This window comes from Eleutherodactylus coqui, chromosome 3 (genome assembly GCF_035609145.1).
Source record: "Eleutherodactylus coqui strain aEleCoq1 chromosome 3, aEleCoq1.hap1, whole genome shotgun sequence".
Lineage (NCBI taxonomy): Eukaryota > Metazoa > Chordata > Amphibia > Anura > Eleutherodactylidae > Eleutherodactylus > Eleutherodactylus coqui.
Window position 1 is genome coordinate 33207391 of NC_089839.1, and position 12568 is coordinate 33219958.

General features: G+C 45.5%; 1 protein-coding gene across 1 annotated transcript in view; it reads right to left on the bottom strand.

Moving 5' to 3' along the window:
- LOC136620122 (uncharacterized) overlaps positions 1-12568 on the bottom strand; it is a 71341-nt gene that overhangs the window by 44971 nt on the left and 13802 nt on the right. The window contains exons 6-9 of the mRNA XM_066594840.1: positions 10495-10661; positions 8973-9058; positions 7534-7611; positions 979-1090 (exon numbers count right to left, since the gene is read on the bottom strand). Of these exons, the coding sequence (XP_066450937.1) occupies positions 979-1090; positions 7534-7611; positions 8973-9058; positions 10495-10661 (443 nt within the window). The remainder of the gene's footprint in view (positions 1-978; positions 1091-7533; positions 7612-8972; positions 9059-10494; positions 10662-12568) is intronic.

Consider the following 12568-nt stretch of genomic DNA (forward strand, 5'->3'; position numbering starts at 1 on the left):
CCTATGATCGCTATGATAATACATTGTAGTAAGTCTCTATTGCATTTTATTATCGCTAGTGATCATATACCATGGCAGACCCGGATACAGGTCCTTTACATGTCATGATCAACACTCAGGAACGTTCGGGAGCATCCGGAGGAACATACCGGCCCGTGTAAAAGGGCCTTTACTGTCTATTCTAAGTTCAATTTTCAATTGACCCCTTTCTATCTTCCTTTCCATTATCCAAAGTGATCACCTCATCTGTTAGTGGAGAAGGGCCCCTGTGGCTCCTGGATCCCATAGCCTCTGCTATGTCTGCTACACTAGTAGATGCATCCATGCGCCCACCAGAACGCAGGCCATTTCAGCCAGGTAACATGTCCCACGGACATGGCATCCCAGTGCCATCGCCCTCTTTTACAGAAGGCCACAACACAATGCTATGACCGTCGGCCACTACAGGATACAACAGAATGTTACAATGACATTACATACTTCTGTACAACATATACCTGTTACGTTCATGCGAGGCACAGCGCCCCTCATGGACACCACCAACACAACAGACCAAGATGTAGATAACATCCACAATGGTCTTTTCTGTATTGCGGATGACCGTGGTGGTACGCCGACGGTCATTTGCAGTACAGATTTTGCTTTTCCCATGCTGTCGCTAGGTGATGACACAGGTACCCACAACCTTTCCGCAATGTCAAATCTGGATAGGCTGCGGGTCAGACAGCTCCCATTGAGTTCAATAAAAGCCATCCACACGGAGCCCATATGAAAATCGAAAAGGATTTTTCCTCCGCTCGTGGAAATTGCAATTCGTTTCCCACGGGTGTGAAAGGAAAAACGATTGTCCCATAGCATGTTCTGAACGGTATTTGCTGTGGACCCTCCGTGCGGACGCCAACCGCGGATTCCGCAGCAAATATCCTTTGTGTGCAGCCGGCTTATGTATTTCACATTCGTTTTTAGCACACAGGTCACCTGACTTGGGCACGTTCTTCACATAAAGATGGATCTGTTCTTCTGCTTGGCTTTGCAGCAGGTCTGAGTTGCCATCATGGACATGTTGGAGCTTCTTCTCCCAGCTTCTCTCCTGTAAAGATCATATCAGCAGTAAACACAAAGCAGTTACTTAAGAAGAACCAGACATCTCTCCTTACGTGTCTGTCTTAAGATGTACTTGTATTCTCCATGAAATAGCACAAACACAAAGTAAGCCGGTGATTGGCTGCAACAATGGTCACCTGTCCCTGTTGTCCGTGACATCATTGCTGTAACAGGAAGTAGGAAGCAGCGGGTGACTGGGTATTGTGAGAATGGGAGCAGCGGGGGATTACAGGAGACTAGTTACAGGGGTTTTCTGGATAAATACTATTGATGACTATAACACCAACTTATTCCGCAGTGCTTTCAGGTAATGTATTTATTACCCCCACCAAGCGGGGTACTCATTTTACCGACCTCGGAAGGATGAGTCAACCTTGAGCCGGCTACCTAAACCAAGTCGGGATTGAACCCGCAACCTTCAGGTCGTGAGCGAGAGATTAGGACTGCATCTCTGCTGCCTTAACACTCTGCACTCCACAAGTCATCAATCGTTGATTGGTTGGGGTCCACCACTCGGGACCTCTCAGCCGATCAGTTGATTGTGTGCCTGCTGTCAGTGTCACAACACACAGGGGTACGGAGTGGAGGCAGATAGTTCTGACCCCTAGGATCGGCTACTAGATACGAAAATAGAAAAGGGAGGCATACAGTGAGGCTGCTCTCACACAGGCGTATTGTCATTTTTTTCGCGCATGACATATGATGCCAAGGGCCCATTGATTTGTATTGGGACACTCATACCAGCATTTCTATTGTGCACCAAAGGCACCATTCGAGTCTATGGGGGGTGCGGAAATGCGCGCCCAATCCCTGCACAATGAACTGTGCAATTTTGCGGGGAAATCAAAAACACCGGGGACTAACTAGGCTGCACAGCCTTCTAAATTACGGCGCCGGTGTGTCCCGCATCGATGTGAATGGTTCCCGGCAGTGCACAGTAAAAAGCGCAGATATGCATGCGATAGCGCAACCTTCACAGCGCAAAAAGACACGCTGTCACAAAGATTTACACTCGTCTGAAGGAACGCTAAATATTGCCGGTTTTCCATTGCGGATCGCCTGCAGCGATTTCACCACATGTGAAGCGGCCCTACGAGATCTTTCACACAGGATGGAAAATTTCCCAGCAGGCTGCAGAGTATTCCTCTACCAACATCCACAGGTCTAAATGCGGATTTTGACACGGAATTGCAGAATTCACACGGGCGTGTTACGTTTTGAAAAGAACCCATTGATTTCAATAGGTTCATTCGCATGTACGTATTTCTACTGCGCGTTTCGGTTGCACAAAAAAAAATTACGCAGCTTGCTCTATTTTCCTGCGCACCAACGTCCTCATGCAAGACAATGGGGATGAGCAAATGCATGCGTAATATACTAGGAGATGCATGATACGCAAAAAAGCAACATTCATTTTGCAAATATGCCTCGCTCATGCGTGTGCAAATATGCATACGCTCTTGTGAAGCCGGCCTCAGACCTACACACTTTGGTCCGGATTTTTCTACATGGCGGCGTTTTCTGCAGTGCGCTGTGGAATATTCCGTGCTGCGTGAAACAGCCCTACGGATTTTTCTGCTAATAGTATTCTTGATATTTCATTTTAACCTACAGGGCATATAGGCCTCATTTAGATGTCCGTATGCGTAAAATGCCTTGGGTATCCCGCAGTGTTTTCCGGTCTGTGTGATACTGACGGAGACCGCGTACTGCGCATGACCGCGTTTTTCACGCATGCAATTATGCGCTGTGTGACTTTGTCTTTTTTTTTTATTCCCCATTGTGTTTCACAGCGGGGTTGCATATGTAGCACCGCCTATACACATTGTATTGCGTATGGACAGTGCTGGATACGCTGCCCATACAAAGGCATGTTGAGAAATAGGTCAGGAACGCTATCTCTTCTCCTTAGGGAGAGCACCTAGAAGGTGAGTGAGGAGACTTATAAGGCCATTCATACTCCTCTGCGTAATATTCAAATGAAGTAGATGGAACAATACCTCAGCAGCGCCATCTATTGGAAGGCAGCATTCCTGCAAGTCAATGTTAGACTCCTTATACAAGCCTTGAAACAATGATTCAATTCCCAGTCATTGTTACAAGGCCTGTATAAAGAGGCTAACATTGACTTGCAGGAATGCTGCCTTCCAATAGGTGGCGCTGCAGAGGTATTGTTCCATCTCCCTTATTTGCCAAGAAATAGAGCACGCTGAGATCTTTTACTCACACATATCTACACCATAGTATGAATGGATCAATTTACATTTTCATTGCATTCACGGCATGTTACGCGTCCGTGCATCGCGAACGTGCTGAAATCACGGTCGTGTGAACAAGCCCTTAGGCCTCATGTCCACGGGGAAAATCAGGCCCGCTACGGATTCTCCATGGAGAATCCGCAGCGGGTCCCTCAAGCCCCGCGGACATGAGGGCTGAAAATAACAATTACTCACCTCTCCGCACGCTCCGGACCTTCCCTTCTTCGCGGCTTCTTCTCTCCGTCGCGGCCGGATCTTCTTTCTTCGACCCGGCGGATGTGCACGGCACGTCGGCTGCGTGCCCCGCGCATGCGCCGGCCCGAAGAAAAAAGATCCAGCCGCAACGGAGAAAAGATTAAGCCGCGAAGAAGGGAAGATCCGGAGCAGGTGAGTATATTCTGATTTTAGGTCTCCTGCGGATCCGGACGGCTTCCATAGGCTTCAATAGAAGCCTGCGGGAGCCGTCCCTGTGGGAGACCCACACCTAAATGGAGCATGTCCATTTTTTTTCATGCTCCATGATTTTTTAAATTCCCTTTTATTGACCATCCGCGGGTATTTATCTACCCGCGGGTGGTCAATGCATCCCTATGGGGTGCGGATTCGCGTGCGAGTGATCCGCTGCGGAATTTAATTATTCTTTTCCCCGTGGACATGAGGCCTTAGACTTTCAATACTTTATAGCAATTATGTAACGTTCGTGTTTCGCGGATATAGCGTTATCATATGTATCGATGCTATAAAACGAAAGAATGAAAATACGAAAAAAAAACTAAAAATGTAATTTTTCAGATGTGATAAAGTCTTCCTCGTATGGTAACGCCATTCATCGCTGCTCATACTGAAAAGAGGAGGTTCTCATGCAGGTAAGAGGACTCACTAAGTGGTATAAACATGTCAAGCGTGTTAGCGGAGCGGTGGGTCAAGCAGCCGCAAGCAGCGATGCATTATCACATTGGTTTTTATTCTGCTTGTTAAATTTAATGAAGTTGACTGTAGCAAGTCATAAAACACAATAACTCCGCTAACCTCATACCTACACTTTGTGCCTCTCAGATCAAAGCCACCCTGCATACAAGAGGAGTAGATGGGATTTTTTTTTAGTAGCCTCTAAATCTTAACCCCTTAAAAGTACTATGCAATTGAAATTCTATTCCAACCCCTGCAGCGCAATGGGATTTACTTTTAGTAGGGTGATAAAGTTTATTACAGGCACTATGACTGAGTCATCAAAGAACCACATAATACAAAGAAGCTGTAAAGTACAATAAAAAAAGATGCAAGAGCTCTTTCTTCGTGCAAATATTATTTCTAACTATTCAAAGGTATAAAAGAACAGGCAATAGATGTAATATCTAGGAATATATATACATTTGCCATCAATATTATTCAACCTCTATGCCAAATTACAGTAGGTTAATTTGCCAAATTTACAAACTTTTAGCTGTTTGCAGAAAAAAACTAATTTGATGTGTTTTATCTCAAGGATACCTGATCCAACTATTGAAGTCTTTGATTAGTTGCATCAGGTGTGCTTGAGACGAACATCAGATTTGCAAATCTGTGGTCCTATGGTACTTCTATACAGAACGACTGTTGGACGCTTAGGTGCCTGACAGCAGTCCCAATGATTATCACTCCTGTGCTTCAACACAACAGCAATGATCACTCATTGAATTGAGGTGGAGTACATGGAGGGCTCTTCCGGCCGCCTCCATTCAGAGTAAACAAGCAGTCATTCAAAAATGAAAGACTGCCTGTTTAAATGGGACGACAGTCACTCTGTTCTTAGTTAAAGGAGATGTCCCGAGGCAGCAAGTGGGTCTATACACTTCTGTATGGCCATATTAATGCACTTTGTAATGTACATTGTGCATTAATTATGAGCCATACAGAAGTTATAAAAAGTTTTATACTTACCTGCTCTGTTGCTGGCGTCCTCGTCTCCATGGTGCCGACTAATTTTCGCCCTCCGATGGCCAAATTAGCCGCGCTTGCGCAGTCCGGGTCTTCTCCTCTTCTCTATGGGGCTCCGTGTAGCTCCGCCCCGTCACGTGCCGATTCCAGCCAATCAGGAGGCTGGAATCGGCAATGGACCGCACAGAAGCCCTGCGGTCCATGAAGACAGAGGATCCCGGCGGCCATCTTCAGCAGGTGAGTATGAAGACGCCGGACCGCCGGGATTCAGGTAAGCGCTGTGCGGGTGGTTTTTTTAACCCCTGCATCGGGGTTGTCTCGCGCCGAACGGGGGGGGGGGGATTTAAAAAAAAAAAAACCCGTTTCGGCGCGGGACATCTCCTTTAAGCTAAAAACCAAGTGACTCCGACAAGTGAGCATGTTGGGTCTGGTGTTTAAATGGGCCGACAATCATCTGTAATCACTCTTTTGAGCGATTATTTGAAAAATTATTAGCCCGTGTAAAAGTAATCTATTCAAGGGGGTGAATAATTCTGAGACTGCAGTAGTCATGCAGGCCTCCTGCACACGGGCGGAAATTCTGCAGCGGGATTTCCGCCCCTGTCCGCCTTCATAGGATTGCACCGCAAAACGCAATCCTATGCACACAGCCGCGATTTGTCCGCATGAAAACACACGCAGAAAACAAATCGCGGCATGTTCTATTTCTGTGCGGGTCTCGCAGAGGCCCACACAGAAATGTCAGTAGTGCCGGGCCGGCTCCGCTCTGTGCATGCGCCGACTGTCTGACAGCTGGCGCATAGCAGAGACAGAAGACGCCGGGAGCAGGTGAGACGCAGGCTTCTGCAAGGGCACGGGTCCGCATCCCGCTAAGAGAATTCTCGCAGCGGGATCTGACCCGGCCGTCTGCAGGCGGCCTAAAAGTGGCATTTTGTGCTGTATTTAGAGAAACTGCTTGTTACATTCGTTGTGGTGAGATATTTAAATTGTTCTTGTTTGGTTGTTGTTTTTTTTTTTTTGCAAACAGCTGAAATTTGTAAATCTACAATGTCTCACAGTGCCCTTAAAATATAAGAGATGGAATAACCCCTGTAAGGCCTCATGTCCACTAGAAAAATACCATCCACGCAGAATCTGCCTCAGATTCCCACAGCGGATTTTGCGCAGATGTGCTTTAAATGGTATTTTTTTTTGCATGCAGATATCCGCACACATTGCTATCAATATGATAGCAATGTTGCCGATCCGCGGCAAAATGGAGCATGCTACGTTTTTTCTCCCACAAGTGAAAAACACAATTCTTTTAAAATGCCATCCGCGGGTGCAAAAATCAATTTAATGGACCGCGGATGGCCAATAATTCCCTATGGGCAAAATCTGCTGCGGATTCCGCAATTCCATTTAGCTAGTGGACATGAGGCCTTAGGCCTCATGTCCACGGGGAAAATCAGGCCCGCTCCGGATTCTCCATGGAGAATCTGCAGCGGGTCCCTCCTGCCCCGCGGACATGAGCGCTGAAAATAAGAATAAATGAGAATAAACTCACCTCCCATCCGCTCCGTTTCTTCTCTTCGCTGCGGCGTCATCTTCTCTGCGTCGCGGCCGGATCTTCTTTCTTCGGCTCGGCGGATGTGCATGATGACGTCGGTGACGTGCCCCGCGCATGCGCCGGACCGAAGCAAAATGATCCGGCCGCGACGGAGAGAAGATGGCACCGCGGCGAAGAGAAGAACCGGAGCGTGTGAGTAAAATCTGATTTTTGTCTCCCGCGGATCCGGACGGCTTCCATAGGCTTCAATAGAAGCCCGCGGGAGCCGTCCCCGCGGGAGACCCGCATGAAAATGGAGCATGGTCCAGATTTTTTCATGCTCCATTTTTTTAAAAATCACTTTTATTGACGATCCGCGGGTATTTATCTACCCGCGGGTGGTCAATGCATCCCTATGGGATGCGGATCCGCGGGCGGGAGAAGAGTTAAAATCCGCTGCGGATTTTAATTCTTATTTTGCCCGTGGACATGAGCCCTAAGGGTTATCTCGCTGCTGGAACCCCTGTGGGAACTTGGCAGCAGGTGTTCAAGTCCCCTGTAGCACCCCCGAAGGAGAAATAAAGAATTACATAGTTTCCATTGAAATCAATGCTGTAGCGGATCCTCCAGTGCAGGTCACTACAGAAGCATTTTAATCTAACGTGAACAAAAGATTCCTACAAGCAAATTCACTCTGTTGTAAAACAATAGGACATTATCCTTTACCTGCACTGTGTGCTTAAGAGCCGGCTCTGAGACATTAGCGGAGGAAAATTCTTTATACCACTCGGCATCTGTAACAGTCTAATACAAATACAAAAAAAGGTACATCATATTTTACAATATGAAATACCTGGTAACCTACCAGTGGATACAGTCATAGCCTCATCAGTCATAGGTTACACACAACCCCTGCCATGGGTACATAGTGCTAATTGTACTGTAAGTACCGGAGCTCAACAAGAGATGTAGACATTCACCAAGGCATTATGTGGATGAGCAAATAGGTATTAATGAAGGGAATATACTTTTGACTTCAGGTGTTATATTCGTGTGGGCAACTAAGCACCAGGCCCACACGAACGTGAGCCAAAGCCACGGGTTAGGGGAAACTGACCCTGTGCTGCAGGGAAGATGACTTGGCCCTACCTAAAAGCAGAGCGATCGCCTCTATAAAGGCGGGTCCACACTGAAACCTCGCTCTCCCTGAAGGGGTGATACTCGCAACCAGGTGGAACTGACACATTAAATGCACAAACTCACTTACCATACAAAGTCGCACACTGAAGCAGATGGTAAAGCTGAATATAAGAGCGAGGTATTAATTCATGCATTGGCCAATGAACTGCAAGGCCCCGACAAGGCTCCTCGTGTCTTGCAGTCCCTATGTGTAGTGTCCTGTGCAAGACACTAAACAGGCAGCACAGGACACTACACACAGCAAGCTGCAAGCTGACCTGACACTACACACACAGCAAGCTGCAAGCTGACCTGACACTACACACAGCAAGCTGACCTAACACTACTCACACGGCAAGCTGCAAGCTGACCAGACACTACACACACAGCTAGCTGACCACACACAGCAAACTGCAAGCTGCAAGCTGACAACACACTACTCACACAGCAGACAAGGTTGAGGAAATACAGCTTCCTTTTGCAGAGGGGCTGGGATATATATCTACACCCAGACCCAGGGGATTGGCTGACCAGAACAACTACACCCAGCCAGTTCAATTAACCCTCACCTGTGTAGGTGTGCTCCTGGAACCCTGTAGAACAACAAACTCTAGCAGCACAACCTCACATCAGGAAGACAAAAGCCTATATATATATATATATATATATATATATATATATATATATATATATATATATACGCACACATACATACATATATATATAATGTGTGTGTGTGTGTGAAAATTTGTTTTCATATCTGTATCTTTGTTCTTCATAGGCTCCTACATACCTATGATGGATCTCAACCAAACTTGGTACACAAAAATAATAATAATCCTTATTTGTATAGCACCAACATATTCCACAGCGCTTCATGATCTTCATGATCTAGTTTAAAATACTGGAAGGGTTTCCACTGTTTGTTCCTCATACCAACCCAAAAAAGAAACCGAGATTGGATTATAATATAGACAGTTTATAACCTTAGTATCCAATTCATTCTGGGGCTTAAATTGACAGCTCCTCGCATGACGACCAATATCAGACAGAGGTACAATGTCTCCACATCCTGCAAGATAGAAGATGAAGTAGAAATCACAGGCTTGATCTCATTTTTGAGTGACCTAATGTTCTCTCTATACGTGACTCAGAGCATTATTAATGGGAACTGGTCAGCATTACACCGTTTCCCTCTCTTATCATTTGCTCTTCTGACATCAGAGAAGATGCTGCAACTTCAGAAGCAGCCGCTCACCACACCAGCCGTCCCTCCATATACCCAGCGAAGCACAGAGAGAAACAAGACTGAGTAGGGAGAACAACTACTGAGGAGGACACAGAATAGAAACAGCAGATGGCGCTACTCTAACATTAGTGCTGGAATATCTGGAGACAGAATCAGCAGGTGGCGCTATTCTAACATTAGTGCTGGAATATCTGGAGACAGAAACAGCAGGTGGCGCTATTCTAACATTAGTGCTGGAATATCTGGAGACAGAAACAGCAGGTGGCGCTATTCAAAATTAGTCCTGGAATATCTGTGAATGTGGTGGTTGATATTCTTACATTAGTCCTGAAATATCTGGGAATACAAACTGCAGGAGGCGCTATTCTGGAATATCTGGGGGTAGAAACATTATTTATAATAAGGGTAAATGCCATGTATGTTTATACTTTTGGGCTGGATTTAACTATGAACAATATTCTTCAGGGTACAACCTCTTTAATAAACAGCATATAAAGACAGTCTAGAGAATTATGGGTACACAACTTTATGTGACAGTTTGGGGAAGATGCCTACCTGTTTTAGCAGGTACAAAGTACACATGTACAAAGATGGTTTTTCTAGCTATTGAGGAAGAACTTGACTGTCTTGAATAGAGCCACCAAACCCACTTATCAACTATGAGATGAAATGGAATACAAATCACCTAAGGCCACCACCCAACCTCACTGGGGCTGGAATAGTTCAACAGATGCAAATCTTACACCAAGTGCAAAGCCAAATACAAGGAACCAACTCCACACTAATGCCCATTATTTTGGTAAGTGATGTTCAGTACGCCAATGTGGCTAAGACCAGATTTCTACAAACTATTAACCAAGTAGCCGTCATGTAAAAATATGTACATTTTCCTTAGTTATGTGTGATTGTTCTCAGTAAGAGAAACCAAGTAATGTTGTAGATATGATACCTTTTAATGGCTGACAAAAATACATGATGTTAATGCGAGCTTTCGGACCTCACAGGGTCCTTCATCAAGACAATAACGAAATAGATCCGAAGAGGCATGTACTTCTTGGGCAACCATGAATATCACTTTGCATCGATCCTATTCCCAGTCCTATTCTTAGTTTCTTATTTGTCTTTTGTATATACTGGGCCAAATTGTAGGGCAAAATGAACAATTGGCCCAGGGCCTGCACCTCCCATGGGACTTGAAGGGGTCTTCCTACAAACAACACTTATCTAGGATGGACCATTGTTGGGTTACACAGCTTTACCTCGGTAAGCAAAACAGCAGAAGGTATTTGCTGCTGACATATCCATATCCAGTTCATACTCGGGAAGCCTCCAGTCCTCACCAAGAACAGTCTCATCCAATGGATCTGTTTTTGATCGTCTCGTTAGAAGATCCAGGTATTGCGCTGATATTGTGTGCTTGGGGACACTACATAATGGACACAGATGAATAAACCCATCGCACATGTTTACAGAGTAACAACTTAATAAAATATGTGAAATCTCAGAGGCGTTGTCCAGGACTTTTACTACTGATGACCTCAGGATAGGTCATCAATAGTTAGAAAGAGTCTGTCGCTCGTGATCTCCGCCGATCAACTGATCTATGGGCCCACTGACAGCGCAGAAAGCAGATAGCGCTGTCAACATTGCCGCTGCCTGGTTTGATACTGCAGGCATAGCTACCATTAAATTCAATGGGAACTGTGCCTGCAGTACCATCCTGGGCCGCTGCAATATGGACAGCGGTATCTCCTTGAAGTGCTGCCCACAATGACTGTGGGCCTAGGAATCTGCTGATCGTTGGGGAAGGTGAGTGGTGGACCTCCCCCATCCACGATCACTATTGATGATCTATGTTGAGGATGGGTCATCAATAGTAAAAGTCCTGGAGAACCTTTTAGTTCAGGCTATATGGAAAAAGTATATCCTTGATAAAAAAAATAATACATTTATAGAACACAATATGTATGAAATTATCTAATACAACTTTTTATTATTCTGCTATTGAGGCATAGACTTTAGTGGAAATAGGACAAATGGGACAATTACCCCTGGGACTTCAATATCTAGAAGTCTTAATTAATTTATCTGCACTATATATGGCCCAAACGAAGAGCCACCGTTATACAGATCCGGATGTGCAAAAAAGAACGAAAGGGGAGTGAAATGTTTTTGGGCTTTTTTGCTATTTGTTGGGCCTAGTATATCCGATGTGTTTAGCCAATGTAATATTAATATTATTAGAGGTTTCATGGAAATATTAATTATCTGCTGTAGGGGCCCATTATTAGACTGATTGTAAAAAAGCTATACATTTTGGTAAATGCCTTCCGTGTTCTAAAATCTGGGACTTCTTGATGCACTTTTAAAAAGTGGGGAAAAAGTTGGTGGAGTTTAGCAGAAGAGTTGTGGCTAACAATGGTGGATGTGCCAGGGAATAGTGAAAGAAATGGCACAACTCCACGCCTGCTCATAACAGCTGTAGATTACATTTACTGGCTTGTCCCATGATAGCAGGTTATCACCTCTCCACAGGATAGGAGAAGACTGTGATTGGTTGGGGTCTGACGACTGGTTCCTCCACCAATCCTTAAAGCAGGGATCTGATGGGTTCGCACATGAGCAGCACCACTCCATTCACTTCAATGAATGAAGCAGCAATACACATGTGCGACTGCTGTTCTATTAATCTGTAGACCCACCGGATCAAAGTTCTCAGGATTATTGGGGGACCTAGAGCTCGGACCCCACCGATCAGCAAGTTCTACCCCATCCTATAGATAGGGGATAACTTGCTTTTGTGAAACAACCTCTTTAAGAGAAACCAAAATGTGCCAAATTTGATAAGAGACGTGCGCCTTTTAACCCTTTCCAATCCACTGTCTGACGTCTAAAGACATTCTGATTGAAGGCTATACAGCTCCGATGTCGGAAGACGTCCAGCAGGGTATTCCTACTGTAGATTATTGGCCGCTCTGTTGTCGGGGGGCCTCTCCAGCATGTCACATACTACAGTACTGGCTTTAGCCAGCAGATGGCACTATTGTTGGCAGAAAGAGAAAGCCCCCTAGGAACCCCTGAATCCAAAATTGGATTGCAAAGGGTTAAGAAACTGATAGATCAGTAGGAGTCCCACCAGCACCTCTCCATTCATCTAATGGGCTGATGAAAACAGCAGAACACAGTGCTCAACTATCCATCTAAGGCATTGGGAGGAATGGAGCCGCTGCTTCTCCGTTCCCTACTATGCTACACAAAATGGGAAAATAGTTCTTGAACTGTGAAATATCAAGCACGCGGGTCCTCCATTCTTGGAATCGGTGAGGGTCCCAG